Source organism: Choloepus didactylus, chromosome 20, assembly GCF_015220235.1.
Source record: "Choloepus didactylus isolate mChoDid1 chromosome 20, mChoDid1.pri, whole genome shotgun sequence".
NCBI classification, from domain to species: domain Eukaryota; kingdom Metazoa; phylum Chordata; class Mammalia; order Pilosa; family Megalonychidae; genus Choloepus; species Choloepus didactylus.
In genome coordinates this window covers 15,474,312-15,499,062 of record NC_051326.1, presented here as the reverse complement: position 1 = coordinate 15,499,062, position 24,751 = coordinate 15,474,312, and the positions used below count along the sequence as shown (strand labels likewise).

Sequence of the window (24,751 nt, the reverse complement as noted above, 5' to 3'; positions counted from 1 at the left end):
AAAAGGTCCCACCAAATAATAGGTCTGCCCCCACAAGATTGGATTAAAAGAAAATGGCTTTTCTAGGGTACATAACAGATCCAAACCAGCACAGGAGCCAAGAGCTAGGAGCTAAAATGAATGCTTGTGAGATCTCAAATAAATCAGTAGCTCCGGGTTCACTGGGGAGGACAATTCCCACTGCTGGCCTGAGGTGTGGGCAAGCAGGCTGCAAGGGAAGCTAGGATTGGATAGAAAGCAATGGTGGCAGTGTTGGCAGGCAGACACAAATTTCCAAAGCAATTGGCAAGAGAGTTCCTGAGACCAAAAAAGGCTTTGTCCCTGCAGCTCTAGGACAGGATCTATTTTCTAACCTCTCCAAAATGGGGGATTTCCAAGGGTCTAGTGCCAATGGGAAATCCTGGCCATACTGAGCCATGAGCTTATGTTCCCAAGGCCAGGACAGCCAGGGGGCACCAGCAAAAAGGAGCATTTTATGTCTTAATGCTCTCTCTCAGAGGACTGAATATTGGGAGGAAAAAAAGGGGAATAATAAGAAGTGGACCTTGGGGCATTGCCAACCCAGATGGGAATTCAAACTTGTGGGGACTCTTAGGCAAAAGTCTGCTCCTCCCTAAATGCATATGTTTTCCTTCCAACCCTTGCCCATAGGTACAACTTTAGGAGCATACATCCCTGGACTTGGGGTCCAGTCCCCTTTTTCCCATGTCTTTCTTGTTGCTTTTTCACTCCTGAGCCTAATCCTGGCCTCAAGTCCTCTCCTGGAAAATATCACAGTAATTCCAGAATCCCAGAGATTCAGTTCCACAAGTGTCTTCTCCTCAGTTCTCCCCGAGCCCCTGCCCAGGATGAGGCTCTGCCTGTCTCACTTCCCGCATACTTTTCCACCCAAGCTTGTTTCAAGCTTTGTCAGTTCTCTTGGTTGAGCCTAGTTCAGTACTAGAGTCCATTTTTTGTTTCACTTTCTCCAGGCACTAGGCCAGTTGACCCATCTAAGGCTGATAAACTCACTGGCCTAGGCACAGGAAGTCCTGGGAGGTGAAGGCATTTCTGCGTGGTTCTAAAACAAATCCTTTTCCTCATCCCTAGCTCTAGGACAACCTGTCTGACATGGAATGTGGGCTAGAGGAAAGAGGAAGAAGTGACACTTGGGTTCTAGCTTGGTTCTGTTGCTAATCAGTTGTAGAATGTTGGTCAAATCAATGACCTTCTGGACCCCAGTTTCCTTCTTTATAAAATGAAGCTCTGAGAATCTAGGTCAGTTGGTTTCAGGTCAGCATGAGGAATCTGAAGCACTTCCAGGGCCTTTCCTCAAGTCATTTGCAGTCTAGAAATTCTGCTTTCCAGGGTCAACCTAGCGGTTGGAGCTTTTCAAAGAGAGGGAAGGCTAGTCTGATTCCACAGCGGACCTGAGTGCCTGGGTACACTTGGATTTCCAGGAGACGTGCAGCTTAACAACATGTAATTCTTTAAGACCTGGCCCCTCTTCTCCCAGAGCCGAGCTGGGAACAGACTGCTCTCTGAGGGGGCATGAGGGAGGACATGTCTGGGTTTTCACTAATATTATGTAGAGGGGACGTGGGTGTGGGATTCTAAATAAGAAACTTCTGGGAAATAATGGGTGAGGGCTGGGGAGGAGGAGGGAGGGGAGGCCGAAGGAACTACAGAGTCCTAAAGGCAGAGACTGAGCTTAGGAGCTGCTGAGCTGAAGCAGGGAGGACAAACTGCCGCTGGTCCCAGGCCAGGGAGGCAGACTCTGGGCTAGTGCACCCCCACTCTACACATAGGCGACAAGTTGGTCTTCTGTCCCAGCTGTTTCAGCCCCATAGCAGCTCCTGTAGGGTTTTCTTTGGCGCAGAGAAGGAGGGGCGTCCCCCTCCAGCGCAGAGCAACTGGCTTCCATTACCCCTGACAGCTCCAGAGCAACAGCCCAGCCCCGGCCCCAGCCTGGGTTCCCTTTTATGGTGAAGCTGAGAGAAAGCAAGGAGAGGGGAGAAGGTTCTGGCTGGGCACGGGTTGTAAAGCCCCAGGGTGGCTCTCCCCTCATCAGAGCCCCTCAGACGACTACCCACAGCCTCCTCTGTTCGTCCTCCTCGGCGACCCACTCTGCCCTGAACCCGCGACCCCTCTTTGCTTGCCCCAGCCCTTCCTCCCCTCCCTTCTCCCTCACATCCGGGGGGTGATTTCCCACTTGGCCTAAGTCCCACGGTTTGGGTTTACATTCCGGGATGGCCCGTCCTATTTCCGACGCCCACCGCCAGGGGTGGGTGGGGGGAGAGAGCCTGGGTAAGGCAGGCGTTGGTCAGATCCTAGGCAGGACCGTCCTGCTTGGTGGGCTGTGCGGCAGAAAGGCTGGTGCAGCTGGGGAGGAGGACCCGGCAGCCCCAGGCCTATCCCTGCGCTGCATCACCCACCACCCCCTGCCCCGCCACCCGGCCCGGGGAGGGGACCCTCAGGGCAGGACCCAAAGGAAGCACCTGGCCGGGCCGGGAAGCGACGGGAGGGCAGCAGCGGAGGGGAGCGGGGCGGAAAGGGGGTCGGAGCCCAGGCGGTCCGACCTAGTCTCCCACCCGGCCCCGCCGCCGCACTCTAGCCCTAGCCCACTCCGGGCCTCCGGGGAGGCGGCCACAGTCCTGTAGCCGCGTCCCGGGCCGCGCCAGCTGCGGGCAGCTGTGAGGCTCCCAGCCCGCGGCGCGTGTCCCCCGCCGGGCCCGCTCCCCTCCGGCGGGACTTCCCGCCCGGCCCCGCCCACTCCCCCTATTGAGACCCCGCCCCTCCCTTCCAGAGACTCCGCCCCTCACGCGCCCGTCTGCCGAAGCAGTAGAGAAAGCGGGCTAGAGAGGCCTCTCCGACTGAGCCGCGGGGCCGGAAGTGCCTGCTTTGGGACTGAGGTGGCGCTACAAAGTTCCGGTCCAGGGCTCCTACCTCGAGCTGGTTCGCTGGCAGCTTCGGAGTTGAGCGACGCTAATCAGGTGCGAGGCACCAGACGCGGCGCCACGGGCCAGCCGGGCTAGTGGCTGGGCCGCGGGGGCGAGGAAGGGGGGCGCGCCGGCACGAAGCTCAGCCCCTCCTCTTCTCCGCAGGATGATCACGGACGTGCAGCTCGCCATCTTCGCCAACATGCTGGGCGTGTCGCTCTTCTTGCTTGTGGTTCTTTATCACTACGTGGCAGTCAACAATCCCAAGAAGCAGGACTGAAAGTGGCGCTTTCTCCACCCCAGGTAACGGTTCGGGGCTGTAGCGCCCAGCCCCGGAGAGTTGATGGCGAGGCCGCGCCAGGGCCTGCAGGGTTCGAAACTTCAAATCAAGAATGTGCCGGGCCAAGCCCGATCCCATCCAGAACTGGGCCCGTTTGAACGCACAGAGTAGGAAGTGCCTTACAGAGCCCTGCCCCCTTCCCCTTAAACTGCTTCCCGTTAGAATGGGGGTGGATTCCCTTGTCCCCCTCGGTCCCCATCTTGTAGTTCCCAGTAGGTGGATGCCCAATTTGGGAGTAAGGGTACAAGGAGGCACTGACATCAACAGGGACAAAGGTACTGAGTAAGGGTGGTTTCCGAGTAGGATTTGGGCTCTTCATTTAAATAGCCCCCACTTTTCCAAGGTGGTTCAGCCTTTTATTTAGAAAGCACTTTTTTTGTGAGGGGGGACAAAGTTGTCGAATTCTGTTTCCATGTTCTGGGGCAAGAGGACTGATTCAGGGGTTGGTTACTGTAGACCGAAGCCATAGAGGGGTCATGGGGACCAGTCTTAAGTGTGGGTCAAAAACGTAAAGGGGAACAGCCTGGATGGCAGTTGATTCTTGAAGGATTTCCCCCAGAGGAAAGCTGCAGCATTTTCCTTACCTCAGATCTTTCCCCCTCTTTTCTAGGGTTCCAGGACATAGTCTGAGGCAAGATGGAGGGTGTGAGGGGCCTTCACCCTTCACTTCATGCCTTCTACCCAACACAACATACAAAGCAACTACACCTGGATTTTTCCAAACAACTTTTATTTCCTCAAAGCCTTCCTTAACCCTATGGATCAAGAAGCTGCCACTGAATAGGGGCCTTTATAAGGGCTGCTTTCTTGTCTTCTCCCCCCAATATAAAAATATAGATATATATTTTTGTGGTCCCAAAATCTTGTGCTGAGGAGGGTGGAAAGGGGTAGCAGGCGCCCACTTTGGTCTGTCTCAAGTTGATGCTCTGTGGTGCCTCAGACAGTGTGGCTGGCATTCCAAAGAGTCATGGTTGTCACGTGGAATCAGCAGCAAAAGAGGGGACTAGCATATTTCTCTCTGTGTCTCCCCATCTCGGGACTATATCCTGGGTGTGAAGGTCAAATCAGACCCGGGGAGAAATAGTGAGTTGGGGGGATTTAGGGACAAAACAAACCTCAGGTTGGCCCAAGGGCCCCCCACTGTAACAAATCCAGGACTGGGAGTCGGACAGACTACAGGAAATAGGAGAAAATGCAGGGGCAGAGCGGGGCCGCGGGGGCCCGGCCTGAGGCAACCTGCAACAGAGAACAGAGAGGAATCAGGTTGTGAAAACTCTGCCCCTCTTCGGGTGCCTCAGCCAGGGGCTGGGGGTAAAAAGGGGAGAGGTGAAGGGGGTAGGAATAGGCAGGTGGATTACTGCACAGGGGTCTTATGCTGGAACCAGCCAGCTCCTAGGCCTTAGGCCCTAACAACGTCTTGTCCTGGGAGTGGAGACATGCCATGGTGGGGGAAAAAATCAGGGACTACATTCTCTATGAAAGAACATTTAGAACTGGGGTCAAAGGGAATAGGGAAGGAAGGATTATCTCAAACAGCAGCATTGGGAATAAGGGGGCAGAAGAAGGGTGGGGAGAGGGAGTGGACCCCGGTGCTCACCCTGGTGCAGCAGAGCGGGGTCCTGGCTCCAGCTCACTGCTGCTCTCCCTGGTCCGGGGAATAGGGGATGTGGGGCCCGAAGAGCCTCTCATCCCTCTGCGAGTCGGCGGTGAGCCCTGGCCCAACCTGGGCCTAGCCTGTGTGGACAGGGGTAGGCTAAAGGGCTGGATTCTTCCATGAGCTCTTTTGCTTCTAGGTTTGCTTCTAGAGTTTCCATGCATAAGTGTTGTGTAGGGGTCAACACAGCTACTGGAACCTTGAGTTCCTGGGCACTGTCTGTAGCTAAGAAGGGGAGGCAAGATAACAGCTCAAGAACTCCTGGGTTCAGTCTATGACTGTGTGCTCCGAGGCTTACTTAACTAGGGGTGGCAGAGGATCCAGCATCTAACCTCCATGGCTGTACCATGGCCGAGGTGTGGCTGAGTAGAGAACACTGTGTGGAAAGATGTTGGATCATTAGCACACCTCCCTCAGAGCCTTCCATGCCTCAGCCCCTGCTAGAGTAGCTTAAGCTTCACCCGTCCAGTCACTTTCACCCATACCCAACTTTAGCCAAACTAGCAGGGGGATCAGGACTGAATCGGAGTTGGTGGCACAGCTGTTCTTAGGAGCAGCAACCAGATGTGTTACCTGGGGAATCCGGGACCCCTCCTGGCGGAAACTCTCCTCAGGCAGGTCTGGGCAGAAAGAGAGGAGAAGCTAAGGGCAGGGGCAGGGAAAGCCAGAGCCAGCAGGCTGAGGTTGGGGTGTATCTGGCAGGGACGCTGGGATTGGAAGTGAGCAATATAGAGACCTGGCTGGCAGGGATGGGGCACTGGACAGACAGGCACTCAGGATCTTCTGATTTCCTAGAGGAGCTCCCTGATACGGTTGTGGGGAGAGGCTGTAAAGCAGTGTTGGGCATCTTCCCTCCCACTGCCCAGATGAACAGTGCCTGAGTTGTTGCTCTGGGGACTAGGGAAGACCCCAAACTGTTACCTGCAATCGGGTCCTGATGCAGGGGGTCCGAGGTTCCGTCCCTAGCAGACTTTTCCCAATCACCATGACAGTCTCTGGCTTGTCCCCTGAGGACAGGAGTGAGCAGCTATTTCCTAGAGAACAAAGGAAACTGATCATCAGGTAGGGGTTCCAGAGAAGAGGAGGCAACTCCTTTTAGATCAGTTTCTCAGTCTTGGTGCTTTTTTTTCCTTCCTTATGCTGGCTGGTTTGTTGTGGAGGGCTGTGCACTGTAGGATGTTTCAGAGCATTCCTGGCCCCTTCTAGCCACTGGATGCCACCCCTTACCCCCCTACCCCAGTGTCTCCAGACATTGCCAGATGTCTCTTTGGGGGCATATACCCCTGGCTGAGAAACACTGCATGCTCTAGTCTGGTACAAGGGGTGGAGCAGCAACTTGGGCTTGAATCCACCCAAACCTAACTGCTGTGTAAATATACCAACATCAGGGTCTACCTATCCCCATCAAATGTTTAAGAATTTAAGTTTCAAGTCAGCAGTACCCAAGACTGGTGGGTTGAGGGCTACTTATTGGGGAGAATTAATAGTAGTAGTGGGCTCTGAGTGAGGTAGAAGATGCTGGACTGGAGTCTTAGAAATCCTTCCCATCCAGTCCTTTACACTAATCAGAGTAGACTGCCTAAGTCTGGATGGACGAGGTTGTCACACAACATTTGCAGTGATGGCAGGCAAAAGGCCTAAGCCAGCTTTCATTCTTTGGTTCTGTCTAATGTTGCCCAGCTCCTGGGGTCAGAAAAATGTAGGAAAAGTCCTCACTGTAAAGTGAGGATTAAATGAGATAAAGTACTTAGAGCAGTGCCTAAGGAAATGCTCAGTAAGTGTTGGCTGTTATTTTATTATACCAAAACATTCATTAGGTTCCAGCTTCCTATACAAGGTCACGGGTGCTAGGGGTTTAGGATGATCCAGGTTCACGAGCAGGAGGGTAACTGATTGCCCTGGTCTGGAGTGGCTTGCATTAACTTCAAGTCAAGGAGGCGGTCCAGGTCAGGTGGCAGAGTGGCTGAAGGTATTTCCACAAACCTAGTCAGGAGCCTGGTCTAGGTGGTAGGTGGCAGGTAAGGGAGGATGGTGGCCAACTCAGATTTCAGTGGCAGTGGGTACAGACCTGATATGCTGAGCGAGTTGGGCAGGAGGCAGGAGCCCAGGTTGCATGGGGAGGCTGGGCCAGTACTAGCGGGAGTTGGGGAAGGGACCAGGCTGCTTGCAGTAGGGCGATAGGTCAGTGGCTGCTGCCGCCGTCTCCTGTCCTGGCTTCTGGGCTCTAGGGGAAGGGACACAAGCAGATAAAAGGGCAAATAAGTGAGGCTCTGTGAGAGGGCTCTCGTTGCGCAGCTGGCTCTCCTTCGTTATAAGATGCCTGTTTTCAAGCTACTCAGAGTAGCATCCCTCTTCTGAAGTAATTTTGAGGTGGGCAGAAAGACTGCTAATATTTATTCCAATTGTCCAACTCTCAGCCAGTCCTCATCCTCCTTCACCTCTCTGCAGCATTTCTTGAGCTAAACAACCTACTCACCTATCAATTCATTCTTCTAGCAAAGAAATTACTGAGCTTGGCTTCTGAAATACAGCTTTCCTAGGTTTCCTCTTACCTCTCACTACTCCTCTTCCAACTCTTGTCCCTTATATGTCAGTATCCCCACTGTTCCCCACCAGAGCTTGTAGAAGACTGCCGCTTGGGCACCGCATACTCTCAACTCCTAAATCTACGTATAGCTCTTTTCTCCAGTTCTAATTGCCATTGCTACCTAGAAGTCCCCCACAACCAAAGCAAAACTCATTCTCTCCTCCCTATTGTTCTCCCTATCTTGGTTCAGAACCTATCTGCTAGAAACCTTGTTTCATCTTTTGACTCCTCCCTTGCATTCAGATTTGTGTTTAATCAAATTCTGACACCTTGATTCAGAATTCTTGAATTCTTCCTTACTCTCCCTTGCCATTGCCAGTATCTAGATACAGGTCTTTATCTCTCACTCAAGCTTTTGAAAAAGTTTCCTTTCCCATTCTCCACAGCTGGAATCTTTTTCCTTTTCCAATCTGTCCTTCACACAGATGCCAGAACTTATTATTCTAAAACAGAGACCTAGTTTTTTAAAAAAATCACTTTGGTTTAAGCAAGGCGGAGATATTGAAGGTCTTTTAAATCAAGTGTAAACCTTTTAACATCACATTTGGCGCCCTCCCCACCGTGGTCCTAGTCTACACATCCTTGGTGGGATGCTGACTTGATCCTTCATACCCTCTGCCAGAGCCTCTAGACTCCTAACTGTGTGGTTTATTCTGGAATATCTGGTTCCTTTTCTAGTGCAACCTTAGACATCTTTCATATCCCATCTCAAATGTCCCCTCTGTGAAGCCCCCTTGACCATTAGAGGCACAATTGTTTTCTTTCTCTCCTTGTCTTTTGTTCATATAGGTAGTTGTTGGTTTATGCCTTCTACCTTCTTGTTTAAATAAGTCAGTATACATAAAGTCCTTCTACTGGTGCCTGGCACCTAGTAAGCACTCAGTAAATGTCAGCTGATATTCTTAGTTGGAACTTGAGTCTCTGGATGCTGGAGACTTCTCTAACACCATGTATCCCAGTGCCTGCCAGAAGGCTTCTGTCTAGAAAAGCAGAGCCCTTAATATACATGTTTACTTTAACAGGGGACGTCCACAACAGACCGTGAGCTGCATCAATAATCTCTGAGTCTAGGGGCATATGGTTATACTCTCGGGGCTCTCCCAGACCATTCCTTGCAGATGAGCAGTGGGGTCCCAGTAGGGAAGGTGCTGACTGGATGGGGTAGGGAGGCTTGCAGGTTTGGCAGGTCCTTCCTCATCACAGAGGGGCAACAGGTGCCAAATGTACTCAAACTGAATGAACTCTTAACATTCATAGAGCGGAATTCAGTGGAGGTTCCAGATGCCAACTGACCCCTCCTAAAGCAACATGTGTTGAATGTGAAAAGCCTCTAACTTGGGAAGTAAGTGACAATAACTTCCTCTTGTCTTAGCTACACTGGGCAGTAGCAGGCAGTAACAAAGCTACTTCTGAAAGGTCCCAAACCAAATAACAAAAAAAATCGGTATCTATAATGAATAAGGGCTAGAAGAAAGATAAGGTCTCAGGATGTAAGCTACTGTAGCTATGAGCATGTGCCAGGATTCTGGGTACCAATTAGAGTCTAAGGCAGTAGGCAAGACGCAAAAGCAGCCAGACCTTAGGGGCTAACAAGCGTTTGCATGGGGATGTCAACAGGACAACAGAAGCCAGAGACTCGTGGCTCCCGTCAAATAACCTGAAACATTACCTCCCACCAGTGACTTCAAGCTAGGTACTCCAGGGCCCAGGCCCGGGTAATGCTGGGGTTAAAACAGGAACGTCAGGATGAAGTCCAGGAGACAGTGCACAGTCAGCAGAAATAATAAACTTAATGGAGAGGGGAGTATCAGGTTTTAGATGGTCTGAGAAATATTTATATAGAGGGGCATGTTGAAGCCATGTTAAAGGATGACTGCTCATCCCAACCTGTTGCCTAGGAAAGGCTGAGAGAAAAAGGGTAAGAAAGTGAGTGAGAGCCTCTGGGATGTTTGTAGACTCTAGTAAGAAACTGACTGACATTCAAAAAGGTATGAAACAAAACAGGCAAATGATGTTAAAAAACGTCAATAAGAAATGTCGACATAAGGGATCATGGTAAAGGTACTAAAGGCACAACCCAGAAATCCTGCCCCAAATGAGTTTCAGGATAGGAAACTGTCTGGTTTAGGAGACAGGACTTGGCTGCAAAGTATAAGGCATTTAAAATGGTATTTCAAGCATCACTTAAAACACTCTTTAGACCTGGCCAGGCCTACCTATAAATGTGTTAAACATGAGCACACAGCTGAGTTTCTCATATTTTAACTTTTAGCCCCAGGTATAATCCAGGCTTACCAAATTCCCACTGGGACAAGAAGTAAAAGATGGAGCCCAACTCTGCAACTCTGCATCTGCACTATAGAAACAGCAACTTGAGGCTGAAAGCTGGAGTGATGTGTGATCAACTTTGCTTCCAGGGGTTGGGAGATGGTAATCAGCTATAGGTTCCATTTCGGGAGTGGCAGGCTAGTCCAGAGGCACACCGATCCCACCACTGTATGAGTGAGAATGGCTACTCTAAGGCCTTGCAGATTAGAGTAGCAGTTATTTGACTTGTTCCTAGCTCATGCATCATCCTTCCAAAACAAACCTGGAACTGCCCCTACCTGTGATAGCCCAGATCTTACTGAATTCTTATATAGCAGTGAGAACAAGGTCAGTGACCAATACCCTGAGATGACCACAGACCTGACTTAAGCACTCTGAGGGGTGGAAAGATGAGACAAGCATTCATTTGGCTCCAATTTCTTGCCTTTCATTTATTCCTTCATTCATTTAACAAATACTTACTGATTATTTAGTAAGTGCTAGATGCTGAGGGAGTAAATAGATGTGTTAGGAGACATAACCTGCCATCAAATACATTTTAGTCTGGTATTTAGAATGAAATTTGTTGCAGTGGAGGCAAGCCTTCTGTTGACTCACCTCCTGGAGGAGCCTCCATGCACCACTGGACTTCAGCTGCTCTACCAAAAGCTGCCTGTCAGCTGAGCCGAGGTATTGCAGAGGCCAGGAAAGAGTCCTAGAACCTCTGGGTTCAGTGACAGAGCTGGAAAGGATAAGAGTAGTGGTGGTAGGGCAACACTGAGGGCCCTGCTTTTATACTTGAATTCAGTACCTTGTCTTCTATACCAGTATTCAGCTGGGTAGGCTGCAGGATCAGGGATGAGTTTCAGTTTCAGAATGAGGTTTGTATGACTCCAGGGCCAGGACTAGAATGAAGTGAGTGATCTGAAATTTAAGGGGGCATTTGCATGACCCAGAGTGTGTGTCCTTGGAAATTCCGTGTCCTAGGTGCCTCACTAGGCTCACCCTAGTTCTGGCCCTGCTGGAATCAATACGTAACCAACGGAAAGAAGCTGGCGATGTACCTATTTTCCCCTCTCCCCAGCAGGCCCTTTTAGCTCTGTTTGTATCTGCTTTTGCACCAGTTATCTTGCAGGCTTCTGACTTCCCTCATTCCATCACTGTATTAGCTGTTCCCCAGTGACCTCCTCTTCCTGTGTGACAACAGCTGCTGATAGTACTATCTGCCTCCTGAACCAGGTGGTTGGGAACGGGTCTGGGAAGGTAGGGCTCGAGAGAACTAGGTAGAGAAGATCCTGGCAGTAAGGTTGGGGTGCTTGGAGTCAAGATTTACTCGGAGGGTCTACCAGCCTCCTGCCCAGGGAACATTCCTGTTCACCCCAAGTTGGCACTCGTTGGCCTTCTAAAATGTCATCCCCAGCCCCTGGGGACAGAATTTGTCAGACTAGTTTCCTGAACCTCTGACTTAAGCTTCTGGCTGGGCTGTCTAGATCTTTTCTGAATTTTTCTAGATAGGCCAATCTCATGTTTTCTAGCCAATAAAGGATGTTATTAAATACAGTTAATTGTGATATTTTTATATTTCAGTGGGAATTTTGTATAAATAAATTCACAAGTCAAGAAGATCCTTTGTCAAATCTCAGTCCCCAGTTTTAGGTTTGGAAACTACTGCTGCTTCACAGTTACATTTCTGAGGTTATACGGGGTCGTATTCCTTCTTTGGATGACAAAGTATGCCTGGGTGCGACAGGGTCAAAGAGCCAGATGTGTGGAACTAGGAAATGTCATAAAGCTATGGCACAGAACAGATCACAATGGACAAATGATGTTTTTTCAAGGGCTGGTTGAAGGTGCCAAGTCCAAATGCCACAGTCTGTATTGTAGGCCTGTATCCCAAGTCAGGGCCAGTCTCCCATCCTGGAGGCATACAGGGGCTTTTAAGGGATGAAGCTGCAAAAACCATAGTGCCAGCAAATACCCAGGAGAACACTGGAGTCAAGATTTCTGGGATGTGGCCTGTCAACTCCTTAAGTATTCCTGTTTGGTAACCCTCTAATTGACCTCTTAACTTTAGAAATATCATTTCTTAGTTTTTACAATGATTTATCTTAAGTCCTGGGTGTCCCTGTACTCCAGCCAGGGCCTGTCTTTCTGCTTCTCTGCTCCTCCACCTGGGGGAAGAGGCCTTCTCACTTGGTTTCATGGCACCTCTGTGTGGGTGACTCAGAGATCTCCTACCTCAATGGCTCACTTTTTCTACAACTCGACCCTTTTTCTGCCTGCAGGATGTCTCTATGTAGATAGTCTAAGAGCCTCAAAACCATATCTAAAATAGACAGCACGTTACTTTTTCTTCCAAAAATGTCTTAATGTCAACATGACTTTCTCTTTCAGCTTGAAGCCCTCTTAGGTCCTCTTTGTTCCCCCTCACTGAATCCTGCCACTTCTATTTCTACCTCTCCTTTCCAGACCCTGGAACAGGCTCTCACCATCTCATGTATAAACTACTGCAAGGATCCTTCCTCGTCTTTCCTGTCCAGTATATACAGTTCACAGGCAGCTCTAGTCCTTAAGTCTTTGTCTTTTTCTTCCCATCATATTCGGTAGCACACAGTTGTTGCCATATATCTGTTAACTTGTAATCCTGGTTTTCAAGACCTTTCAACTTCTTCCTCCCACCACTTTTCACCTAATTGCCTTGGTGAAGGGCTTGGCCTTAGAGCCAGCTGGATATACCTGCTTTTGGTTCTCTGCCCAGAAGCTGTGTTCCTGTTCCTGGCTGTCAGTTCTCATCTCTGGAATGTTTTTGTTAAGCCATATAGCAACCATTCTTTAAAACTATTTCTCAATGGAATATTCTTTAGTTAATTACTCTTGTGTTTATTACCATAATAGCTGCTCAAGTCCCCTGTACTTTTATAACATGCTTTTATGTTATGTTTATTGTCCTGTTTTCCCTATTAAGTTTCAAGTCAATCAACAAGGAATTATTAATACTGACTGCAGATTTTCTGTTAGTATTTGGGGAGTTAACAGAGGAATAGAATACATGTCCTTCACCTCAAGGAGCTTAATACAGTACTTGGAGCTTAATACAGTGCTCAGCACTGGGATGTGGGATAGGGAGGATGACAATAAAATACTGATTAAAAATTGCTTAGAGATAGAGCCAGGAGTTGAGAATGGGAGGAGGTACACACAATCAGCTCCGATGCTGTTGTAAGCCAGCTCCAGCACACCAAGCCATTCAGTGATTACTTGCTATGTGAGGTGCTGAGGTTAAAATACCCTAGCCCTTGGGCCCCTACACGGATACGATTGTGGAGTGAGATGCTGCAGGGTTCCATCTTCCCACAGAAGCTTGAATATCTGGCAGAAACATCTTTCTTAAAATCCCAGAAAAACAGGTAAAGGACTGCAGTAACAGGGTGAGCACAGGTTCAAGAAAAAGAATGCTTAAAAGCAGTAGGATCCTGTGGTGTCCTGACTGACCCCTCTCCCACCCCGCCCTGGCTCAGTGTGGAGTTGGCCAACACTCTCAGTGCGGATCCCTGGTCTTGGTTCTGGAGGGAGCATAACTCCTCGTACACATCCTGAGAGCATGTATGTCTGGTCCAATCAGTCTGGTGATGTCCCGAGGGACTCACTGTTACAGAACTTGTCCTGCATGTAGAAGGCGGCTCAGAGGGCTCTCCTACAGAATGCTATGGGAGAGCAGTCAGGTGGTTGCCTGGGGCAAAGGGATTGCTAGCTGTAGGACATTATAGTGCAGTGCCCAGGACCCGGAGGAAACTTTCCTAGGGAAAAGGGACATTACAAAATGTGTAAGTGGGGAATTCCTAGGGCCACAGGTGCATGCCCAGGACAAGACCATGCCCAAGACAAAACGCATGCGCAGAAAGGATCTACATGTGCAGAAAGGATCCGGGAGGCCTCTCCATTTTGGCCTGGAGCTATTCTCTAAACTCATTGTATATAAACCCTAAAGGAGAGCATGCAACACAGGTCCATCTGCAAAGACTGGAAAAGATGTTTTGTTTCTCTTTTATTTTTCAGTTAGCTCTTGGCATTCCAGGAAAGCTCTGTCATAACACTAGCTGGATACAAGCTTAAGGAATAGATGTCTCAGAGCCTAAATTCCAGCAATAATACATTGAAATATCAAAATGTCTGTGTTTCAACAAGAGGTTACAAAATATACAAAGATGTAGGAAGCAATGGCCCAGGCAAAAGAGAAGATTAAAGCCCTGGAAACCATCAAGGAGGAGGTCCAGACCTGGTCCTAAATGTGCTGAAAGAGCTCAAGGAAAACATGGACAAAAGACTAAACAAAATCAGGAAAACAACAGAGGAGCACAAACAGAGTAAAAACAGAGAAAGGGAAATTATGAAAAGGAACCAAAGTGAGCTAAAAACCACAGTATCAGAAATTAAAAATTCCCTAGAGGGGTTCAACAGCAGATTGGTGCTGGGAGAAGAAAGAATCAGAGAACCTGAAAATAAGACAATTGAAATCATTCAGTCTGAAGCAGAGAAAGAAGAAAAGTGAACAGAGCCTGAGGAACCTCTGTGGGACACCATCAAGTGTATCTATATACACACTGTGGGAGTCCTAGAAGGAGGAGAGAGGGACAGAGAGAATATTGGAAGAAATAATGACTGAAAACTTCCCAAATTTAATGAAAGACATGGATATACACATCCAAGATGCTCAATGAATTCTGAACAGGATAAATCCAAATAAACTCATGCCATGACATATTAAAATCAAACTCTCAAATGCCAAAGATAAAGACAGAAGTAACGTGCCATATACAAGGGAGCCTCAATAAGATTATATGCCAATTTCTCATTGGAAAATTGCCAACCAAGAGTTCTTATATCCAGCAAAACTGTCTTTCAGAAAAGAGGGAAGGATTAAAACATTCCCAGATAAACAAAAGCTGAGGTTAGTTTGTTATCACTAGACTGATCCTACAAGAGATGCTAAAGAGAGTTCTGCAGGTTGAAAGGAAAGGACAATAGATAACAGATTGAAGCAGCATGAAGAAATAAAGATCTCCAGTGAGGGTAACAACATGGGTAAATATAAATATCAGTACTACTGTGTTTTTGGTTAGTAACTCTACTTTTTACTTCTCACAGAATTCAAAATGCATATGCATAAAATATAGTGTTAAATCAGTGGTTTTAGACTCATTATGTATAAACATTTAATTTGTGACAAGAACTACATAAAGGTGAAGGGAAAGAACATAGGAACATAGTTTATATATAAAAGTTATTGAAGTTAATTAAGTTGGTATCAAAGCAAATGGAATAGACTTAGGATGTTAAATTTAAGCCCTGTGGTAACTATATAGAAAATATTAGCGAATATGCAAACTCAGAGACAGCAATTAGAGTACAGGTTGCCAGGGGTTGGGGGCAGAGAGAATGGGGAATTAGTGTCTAATAGGTATAGGGTTTCTGTTTGGGAAATTTTGGTAATAGAAGGTGGTGAGGATACCCCAATACTGTGAATGTGATTAATCCCAGTGAATGGTATGCTTGGAAGTGGTTGAGATGGGAAAATTTGTGTTGTACATATGTTCCCACAATTAAATAAAAAAAGAAAGAGGAACTAAAGAGATAATGGCAATTAAATGTTGTACACGATCCTGGGTGGGATCTAGTGAGGGAGGAGAAAAGGCTCAAAGGGAGCTTATTGGGACATATGAAAAAATTAAAATATAGACTGTAAGCTTTGTAACAATGTTATATTTCTTGAACTTGATAATTGCACTTGAGGTGGTTAAATCAGTGAATATTATTTTCCTTAGGAAATATACATGGAAGTATTAAATGTTCAAGAAGCATGATGTATACAATCTACACTCAATTGTTCAGAAAATAATTAATAGACAAGAAATAGACAGATATAAAGAAAGAAAGAAGAGAGAGAGAGGAAGATAGGTAGATAGATATAGTTAATAGATAGATAGGGCAAGTGAGCAAATGTGACCAAATGATAAAATTGGTGTATCTGGGTATCTGGGGGTAGGGGTGTGTTGGAGTGCTCTCTTGGGGTCTGTATTATTTTTGTAACTATATTGTAAGTTTGAAAGTTTTGCAAAATAAAAAGTTAAAAAAGGAAAAAAAAAAAACCTGCCGAGAATCCTCCAGTGAGGACCTACGGAAGGCTCTTTACTATTCCCCTTTTGTAGTCGGGGAAGGAGAACTTACGATGCTGATATTCCTTCCCAGGAACTAGGAGTTGAGAGCTACAAGAGGTTAGTATTTAAAAAAAGAAAGAAAGGAAAAAGAAAACAAAACAAAAACAGAAGAAAAACTATCTAGATTCAAGATAGGGAAACTCAGGCATTCTGGAGTAGGAAAAAACCTAAGTTTGAATGACTCGGCCACTTAAATAGTTGGAAAGTCTTGGACAAGTCATCTTTAAACGGCCTCAGTTTCCTCATCAGAAAAATGGAAATAGCATCTACCCCACAGGGTCCTCATGAAGACAAAATGAACTTATATATGTGATACTGTTTTGTTCACTGTTAAATGCTGTTCAAAGGTAAGGCATTGTTATTACTTTAATATTCTTCTTCAAAGACTAAGCAAAAGGTCCTTCCCAATGAAGATAGAATCTCAAAGGAAGGAGCTTGGAATATAAGAAGAGATCATCAGATTGGATATCAGGGCACAAATGGTCAAAGTTGGGAGGGCCCTCTGCTCTCTGCTGTGTGGCTGCTCTGACCAGCGCAGTCAGATTCCCACAGCTATTAACCCAGTGCCTCCTGTTCTAAACCAAAAGCTCGACTGTACACTGAGTAGCCAGACAAATGTTAACAAGGATGAGTGCAGCTTGAAGACCAGCAAAGGTCGTAGCTCCAGCTTACTAGCCTTCATATTATGGCAAGATTTCTGTAGCCCAGAAGCCACATCACTATTGCTTTGTGGCCTAGTGTATTTCCAGAAGTGGCATTACCACAGTTTTTCTCTACCATGGTCCAGGTTACTACTCCCTGTAGTTACTTCCTCTTATTTTTACATAAAGGCCCTTCTGTTTCTGGTATAAATTTTTGAACCAGAATCTCTTGACTTATGGCAGGGTCTCATCAAGCAAAACATAGGGGTACTAAAGCACAGTGGAACAGTTGTGGCTACTGCTAGAAAATGCCCAACTTTTGCTTCCTAAATCTAGAATTTCAGCCCATGGAGATCCTGGATAGGACTGTCCATCATTCTGCAGGGCCACAATTTGGATTCTGAGGACATGCCCTTATACTGCCTCCAACAAGATCGACTGAACACTGTCCTTCACATAGAGGCTCCGTCTCAGTGTTCCACTGCTTCAGCTAGTGTTTCACCCTTAGAAACTCCCGTGGTCCCAGCATGTGCTGAAACCCAGATACCCAGGACTCCCACCGATAGCCACAGAGAGGACCCAACTGGAGCTCATGCCGCAGGGAATACCAAGGTTGCAGGAGAGGCTGCTACAAACTAATTTTATTGATTCATCCCTTGGTCCTGGCCCAAGTGTATTATCTTCCAGCTCTTACTTCCCCCAGCAGTGCCCCAAACAACTGAACATCTGTTGCAGGGGCTCCCAGACTGGCTTACCTCTGACAGGGCCCAGCACCTGGTGGCTGACCTTTTGGGTACTAGAGCCTAGGCTTGGCAGCCCTGTAGGCCGACTGCCATGAAAAGGAAAGCTGGGGGAGTTCTTCATCTGTGGCGAGTTTTGTTGGCTGCTGCTGCTACCACCAGCACTTGTGCCAGTGCTAAAACTTCGTGCCCGGCTCAAGGTGTTTTCAGAGCAGGAAACAGGCAATCCACTGCAAAAAAGCAGATGCCAGTTAACCCTGGGTAAAGGAAGTTGTGTCCCAAGTCTTTTCCCAAAGTCTGATGCTCAGTAAAAGGCACAGAGTTCTGTTCTGAGGGAGAAGAGAGGAATTTGTGTCCAGGAATGATACCTAGTAACTTGGGGCACACCAGCAGATCTCAGAATGCCTGGAAGACCCTGTTCCCACCTGTATTTTCCTGCAAATACATGAAGAGCCTCAACGGCACTCCTGAGCAGCTTTTCGTCTCCTCTGTATGCCCTGGCCCTGGCCCTTGGACTCCTTGCAGTCACCTGGAACCACTGGAAGCTGAGACCTGTCTGCACCCCTAATTATTATATGTGGTTTTGTGTGGGGCCTAGAGCAGAAGTTCCTGAGCCTGACTTTCAGATATGAAGGATGTATGTCTGTGTAGCCCTCGGTGAAAGGGAAGAGGATCCCATTCTCAAAAACTGAATTTATCTTACTAATTTTAATTTACCCTGAAAAGACCCACCATATGGTACTTTTAGGAGGAGGGAAGGAATATAAGTCCCTTGGAAATCCCAGCTCTAGAGCTCTGTTCCATCCTGCCAGTCTTACTTGTTACTTTTGGGTGGCGTTCGAGAGCCCTTCTTCTTGTTGGCACCCACGTTCACAGAGCTGCTCAGGCCTCGGCTATTGCGCACGTGTTTTAGCATCCAGGCCCGGAGGTTAGTGAGGCTGTTGTGCTCTGACAGCACAATTCGGGGCCACGGATTACATTCTGCCATGTCCAGAGCTGCAATGGCCATAGCTCGTCCCACCTGTGGGGGAGTCCAAATTGGCTAAGCATCTTGGTTCTCCACTCTAGGTTGCTGGGGTGGGGTGGGGTGCCCAGCACAGTGGAGGGGAATTAGAAGCTAGGCCTAAAATTTGCTCAGTGGGGTACCCTAACTTTTATACCCAAGGCTGTATATCTCAAGTGAGTTGACATCTGTTCTCTAAACCACTTCCCATTTGGGGGAATGAGAAGGGTAAAGTGTGCTTTCTGGATGACACCATAAAGGAATCCTCCCAGCAGGAGAAGTTTGGATTTTTTCCGTAGCCTGCAGTGCTTCCCACTTCTCCTGGTGTGCCCTAGGACACCAGAGGTCATCGCAACCACTGTAGAGGGTGCTTTTAAGCCCAGGAGTGGAAAAACCCAACAGAATGATAAGGGAATGTTCAGGGGCAAAGAATCTCTGACTCAGATATGCTGAGGGATTCCCCATGGCGAGGGGTCAGAAATTGTGCCTGTTCATCCTCTCCCAGAACCATTCAAGTCAGAGGCATGCTCCTACCGACTGAAGACAGAAACCACAGTGGTCAGACGGTGACAGTGGCGAGTGTCTCTTCAGAGGCCCTTAGGGTCAGGCAGCAGGAGTGAGGGCCTTTGCAGACTTTGAGGTTCCCCCTTTGCCCACTTATCCCATACATTCCTACCTGCTCAAACAGTTCCACAGTGTATCTGGAGGGGAAGGCTGGCGGGGGAGGGGGGCTGGCACGCCCATTGTCGTGGCAGGCAGCAGGGATGCTGTTTACTGAGCGTCCAGTGTTGTAGTTGCATTCGAGTGTGTAGCTAAGACACAGAGACCTTTATCAGTGTCCTGCCTGAACAGTCATCAGGACAGAACCATGGGGGTCAGCCTACACAGTCTAAGAAGGTAACCACTGGAACAAAGTAAACACAAGTATAAAGTGCTATTCTAGCACTAGCAACTAGCAACTGACCTAGGCATTAGACACATGCCACAAGTACCAAGAAGGTGGAGTCCCAGACTTAAGACGATGATGCTGATTTTGAGCCTCTCTTCTGAGAAGATCTGGGCTGTCCCCTACCTCTCAAATACCCTAGACTGGGTATTGTTTTCCTTAGGGAAGCTATTTTGTTAACTCTATCCCAGACTCTACCCCAACCTGTGGATTATCCCTGAGGCTTTGTAGATTGCAACACGGCCGCTTCCCTCCTTAGACTGGCCATCTCTACGGTCTCGGGCATACATGTTCTTCTCTGAGAAATTGCAGCCCTGGAAGTCGAAGTGGGCTGAATTCAAAGAAATGAGCTTTGGATACAGCATGTTTTCCACCTGTTTGGGGGAAGAAAGGCAACTCAGAGACAAAGAGAAAGAAGTGACAAGAGGCAAGGAAGAGATGGCAGGCACAGGGCCAAGTGACTCAGTATACAACAGATACCATCATGCAACGTTTCTCTACTTCTCACTGAATGTTTGACATTCTTCCTAGGTTTTGGGAAAGTACCGTTGTACCTTCTCTTAAGTTCTTAGCTTCTTCCCTGCAAGAATGCAAAATTTTCCTTCTCTGATTCCCAAATTCTAGGAAAGACTACAATGCTGACAGGTTGAGCCTCGCTCAAAGGCCCAGGATGTAATGTCTGAGACAGAAGGGCCCCATGCCTTCCCTTCTCTACCCCCCAAAGATTATTCAGAGGCAGTCTACCACTTGCAGCCTTCAGTCTTCCTACCAGTGGCTATCTTCCCTCTTTGCTCAGGCCCTAACCCTTATAGGCCGGTCTCCCCCAACCTGCCTCCCTTCCCATACTCAGTGCCATTCTTAGGATTCCTACCTGGGTACTCTCATCACTAAAGCTGTTTCCATACATGAAGCAGCCCCTTTTGGAAGCATGTCCATGCAGGTCCACATAGTAAGCAACACCACTCTCCTTGGGGGGGATGGTCTCAGGGGCTGGCACCTCGATCTCAGTAGATTGTTGTGGCACAATCCAAACACCATTGGACTTCTTTTCTGCTGGTTCGGTCTGTGTCCAGGCCTCTGTGTTATCCCCATCAGATGAGTGCCCAAGGTGATCTTCATTCTGGAGATTGTTGGCTTTCTCAAGGTCAGAAAGGGGAGCACCAGGAGGAAGATGGGGACTGGACTGGTGCTCAGAGGGACTCTGAGAGTTCAGACGGGAGTGCACGTGGTGGTAGAGCAGCACAGCTTTGGCCCCATAGATGGCCGGGTGCAGGACTGCATCAGGCTTCAGGTATTGGCGGTTCAGATTCACTCCACGTGAGTCTGTGCTGTAGGAAGACAAGGACTGAAGCAAGGTCTAGAGGACTGGACCAGCAAAGGAGACACTAGATGAAAAGGCCTATAAAATGAGAAGCTAAAGTTGCATTAGGAAAGGAAGAACTGATGGGTTTCTCCTTGATCTGCTCTCACCCCACCATAGAATCCTAAGGATAGCTCCCTCTATCCAGATGGGCCTGCACCTATTCCAATTCTACTCTTTCCAGGGAGGGCCAGCAAATGGGATCACTTTCCTTCCCAGGTCACTGGAAGAACAGATGGGTTTGCCTTTGTTAGGGTGCAAGAATTGGGACTACCAGAGAAATGAGATAAGAAGGCTGATATATTTCATGGAGATGTAGGGTACGAAGGTACGAAGGGGGCTGGGAATAATCCAGATAGGCTGGGGAGGCTTCTTACCGGTAGTGGCCCCGGACCACACCATCGGGGTTCAACATGGGAATCAGCTTAAAGACAAAGAGGCGACGTAAGGTTTGGGCCCGGGGGTCATCGGGTCGAAGGATGAAATCCAGAAAGCCATTGAAGACAAAGCTAGATGGAGTCTCCCCAGGGTGTACCCTACTGCTTAAGAAGAATATCTGAGATGGAAAGGAGAGCAGTTGTTAGGGCAGTTTCTCTGCAGTTCCACTCTAACACTACATGGGAGGTGAGGGGTAGATAAGGCAGGCATGACTACTGGAGTTCCAGTTGGCTGAGTTGGCAAGTAGAGTAGGAACTATCACCCTTGTCTCAGGCTGCTGGTTGAGGCTGTGCCCCAGATGCCTGGAGATAGCATGGCCTTAAGCTATCAAAAGTGTCTAGAGCTTTCTGGTATACCCACTTACCCTCTTGCCTATGAAATGGAATGGTCGGGGGGTGCTGGTGTCAGGAAACAGCTGCTCTAGACGGGGCTCTCGATCTTCTCGAAGCCCATGGCAGGAGCTAACTGTTAGCAGATCGACACGAAGTCCATCCAGAGAATAGCAGAGGAGCTCCCGGTGGTAATAGATGGTATCCAGGGGGCTGTAGGGATAAAAATCATTAAGCCAGAATTCCCTGAAGTCCTAGCAAGGGTGGGCCTCATCGAGAAGAGCCCAAGATTTGTAGGACCTGGTCCTTAACCCTCACCTTCAGGGCCTTGCAATCCCTCACCATGTTAAATGTGGCTGAGGATTTGGGTGGGTCTGCACTGCTAGAATGCAGAGGACAGGACAGGATTGTGGATTGTGGCTCCCTGGGACCGATTACTTTGTGTAGACAGAGATGAGTTGCCTTCTGTTAGGACAGATGAAAAAAGTGTGCTGAGCAATGGCAGTGCTTCCTAAATTCTCATTAACTACTAGTTGCTGGGAAATTAAAGGTTTGAACTGGGCTGGTGGGTAAGCAGAGTATAGGCAGGGGCATGCAGAGATGAAGGTCATACAGAAAGTTATTTTCCAAAGATACCCAAAGTCCCACATTCTTTACAGAGAAAAGACTGGTGAGTTTTTGTTCAGAGCTCTTAGAGCAAGTCCCAGAAGTAGCAGAGGTGCTGTATGATCCAGGACTGTGTGGCAGGAGTGAGAATGAGGTTGGCACCTGCTACAGGTAGGGTGATTCTCCAGAAAGCGCTGGTCCAGCTGGTTTAGCAAATCCTGGCAGTCACTGTAGGAGAAGGGGTAGCAGAAGGCAAAGAAGGTGGTAGCCCCACGGCCCTCTGCGAAACGGTGAACAAAGGATAACACAAACTGTGTCTCTGTCATCTGAGGAGCAGAGAAGGAAGAAGGAAAAGCAACATGCCATCGGTGCCAGAACTAAGCTCCTGTTGGGGCCACCAGGAACCAACCTCACACCCTTATCAAGTTTACCACCTTCCCTCCCTCTGATACTTTCCATGTGCCAGCTGGCTCCTTCCAGGCTTTCTGAGGCTGAGCCTCATATTAGACTCTCGAGAGAGCTGGAGGGAAAGCTGATACTAAAACCTGGTGTCCTTCCTGCCTCGTACTATGTATCAAGGGCAAACTCCCTTTCCTTTCCCCCTTCTACCTTCAGCAGCAAAGTCCTTCTTTTCTCCTCAGTGAGAACATACCTCAAAGGTGGGCCGGTCTCGAATGCGTTCCCAGCGTGGCCGGGTGGGCAGTGTGCGCACAAAGGGGGCCATGCCCTGGGAATACAGCTTGCTCTGCTTGTTCATGTTCATTATGTTGATCTTGATGAGTTTCCCTGGAGTTCCTCCCCGGACACTGAAGTAGAACCATGACCTGAGGACCAGAGTTGGCAAGTCAGGTCACTGCATAAGGTAGGACTGGGGGCAGGGTATGTGGGGAGCTAGAGCAAGCCAGACAGGGAAAGGGCAATTTAACAGAGAGGAAAGGAAGGAGAGGGAAAAAGGGTAGGGAGAGGAAGGATGGTATGCTGGTGTGAAGGGGGTAAGTCAGGGGGCTAACAGAGGCAAGGACTCGGGGACCTGGGAATCCCCTCTCTTTTCCTTGTTCCACCCTCCATTTCTTTCCTCATACCTGTTCCCATTCTCAAATTCCGTTTCAGCACAGTCCGGTCGGGTCCACACATTGAACTCGTAGTCAGGGAAAGAGGCAATACTGCTGGTGGGGGCTGCTGCCCCACCCCCTACTCCTTCCCCATCACTACACACAGATTCCACCTTCTCCACGTGGGCTAGGTTCCCTGAATCAAAGCGAGAACTGAACAGCAATCCCCCACAGCGTAGCTCCATGGTGGGGCGGGGAAAGCATCCTCCTGCCCCACTGTGGCCCTGAGAGCTGGGGAGAAATGGGGGTTGGGGTAGGGAAGAAAAATGAAAAGTTTTTTTTTGGTATCTTTGGATAAATGAGAGCTATCCTCAGGGAGCACCTTAAGAAGCAAGAGGTTCTTGCCCCCTTAGAAAATCTGGAAGTGGTCTTGTGGCAAAGGCCAAGAGAAAGCAACACTCTTATCCCCCACAGTCAGGGTTATAACGGTCCTAAAGGGACTCCATTTTACTACAGCTAGGCTGTTCCAAACTGAAACGCTCAGTAGGATTTGTTGGAGACTCAAAGCTTCTTTGTGGCCCAAAGATTAGAGAATATAATTAGAGAGGTCAGATTTCCCAAGTCTAGCCAAGATACTCCCGCCATAACACATAGCCATCTTTAGAGATGGGCCATTCTGCATCTGTTTCCTACAATGGCTCCGCCTGCTCCAGCACAGAGCTGAGAAGACCCAAGCTTCTAAGATTAAACAGGCAGCTTCCTCCCTGCACGCCTCTGTCCTCACAAGTCCTGACCAGGAATTCTCCTGCTCCCGAGACTGGGAAGCGCTGGTTCTCCCCATCCACCCCCACCCCTTTTTGGTTAAACCACCCTGAACTTATTGTGGAAGAAAACCAGGAAAGCGTGGCCTTTACCAAGCCAAAGGAAACTGGGCAGATGCCATCCGCTCGCCTAGATTGTGGCCCAATTCCAGTTAGGGCGTGGGTCAATTTCCAACCCCCTCCCTCCCTGTAAGCATTAGAGCCCCGGCAAAAACTACCCTGGTAGTTGTGGGTGAGCATCGGGTGTTTTCCAAGCACCCCGACAAAAAGTGGGCTGGCAGGGTCCCACTGGGGGGTGGGGGCGTGGCTTCTCGACCCGCAACTCTGGAGGACCCCAACAACGATAGAGCTTGCCCTGGGCAGGGTAGGGACGTACCCACACTTGAGTGAGGACAAGAAGGCAGGGGCTAGGGGTCAGAGGTGAGGCCACAGGCGGGGGGTGGGACAGGGGGCGCCGGGGTCTGCCAGCCGGGCCAGCCGTGGAGCGGGGTGTGACCCGAGAGGGGCGCAGGGCGAAGGGGGCTGCGGCAGGGGGGCGGGGCCGGGGCTGGCGGGGCCCGCGCTCCACGCGGAGCCCCTCACCTCTCTCCGGGCCGGTGATCCTGCTCCCTCTCCCGCTAGCGAGGCGGCACCTTGGGCCCCGGCACCCGGGCCCTGCACCCAGGACCCACACAAAACCCGAGCGCCGCGGTGCCGGGACCCCGCTCTGCCAGGAAACAAGAAATCACTCGCCTATTGGCCGCGGGTACGCCTGGCCACCCGCCCAGTAAGGCTCGCTGCCATTGGCCAGGACG

General features: G+C 49.0%; 2 protein-coding genes across 7 annotated transcripts; one reads left to right on the top strand and one right to left on the bottom strand.

Annotated features, from left to right (window-relative positions):
• The first annotated feature begins 2,966 nt into the window (after positions 1 to 2,966).
• Positions 2,967 to 4,102, top strand: OST4 (oligosaccharyltransferase complex subunit 4, non-catalytic). The gene is made up of 3 exons (XM_037812659.1): positions 2,967 to 2,972; positions 3,084 to 3,221; positions 3,869 to 4,102. Exon 2 carries the CDS (start codon positions 3,085 to 3,087, stop codon positions 3,196 to 3,198), a length of 114 nt encoding a protein of 37 aa, XP_037668587.1. The 5' UTR covers positions 2,967 to 2,972; position 3,084; the 3' UTR covers positions 3,199 to 3,221; positions 3,869 to 4,102.
• Positions 3,976 to 24,664, bottom strand: AGBL5 (ATP/GTP binding protein like 5). Of its 6 annotated transcripts, none has more exons than XM_037812654.1 (16): positions 24,540 to 24,664; positions 23,167 to 23,427; positions 22,737 to 22,908; positions 22,247 to 22,410; positions 21,514 to 21,691; positions 21,089 to 21,267; positions 20,223 to 20,679; positions 19,556 to 19,725; positions 19,082 to 19,217; positions 18,221 to 18,423; positions 17,418 to 17,632; positions 6,981 to 7,136; positions 5,834 to 5,946; positions 5,486 to 5,532; positions 4,856 to 5,137; positions 3,976 to 4,494 (listed from the first exon to the last, which is right to left on the bottom strand). In XM_037812654.1, the coding sequence occupies exons 2-16, from the start codon at positions 23,379 to 23,381 to the stop codon at positions 4,323 to 4,325; spliced, it is 2,859 nt and encodes a 952-aa protein (XP_037668582.1). In that variant the 5' UTR covers positions 23,382 to 23,427; positions 24,540 to 24,664; the 3' UTR covers positions 3,976 to 4,322. The 6 variants fall into 6 exon arrangements, 5 of the variants coding, with proteins under 5 accessions (XP_037668582.1, XP_037668583.1, XP_037668585.1 ...); XM_037812655.1 differs by lacking the exon at positions 24,540 to 24,664 and adding an exon at positions 24,176 to 24,527; XM_037812657.1 differs by lacking the exon at positions 23,167 to 23,427 and having other exon boundaries at positions 24,540 to 24,663.
• Positions 24,665 to 24,751: the final 87 nt, after the last annotated feature.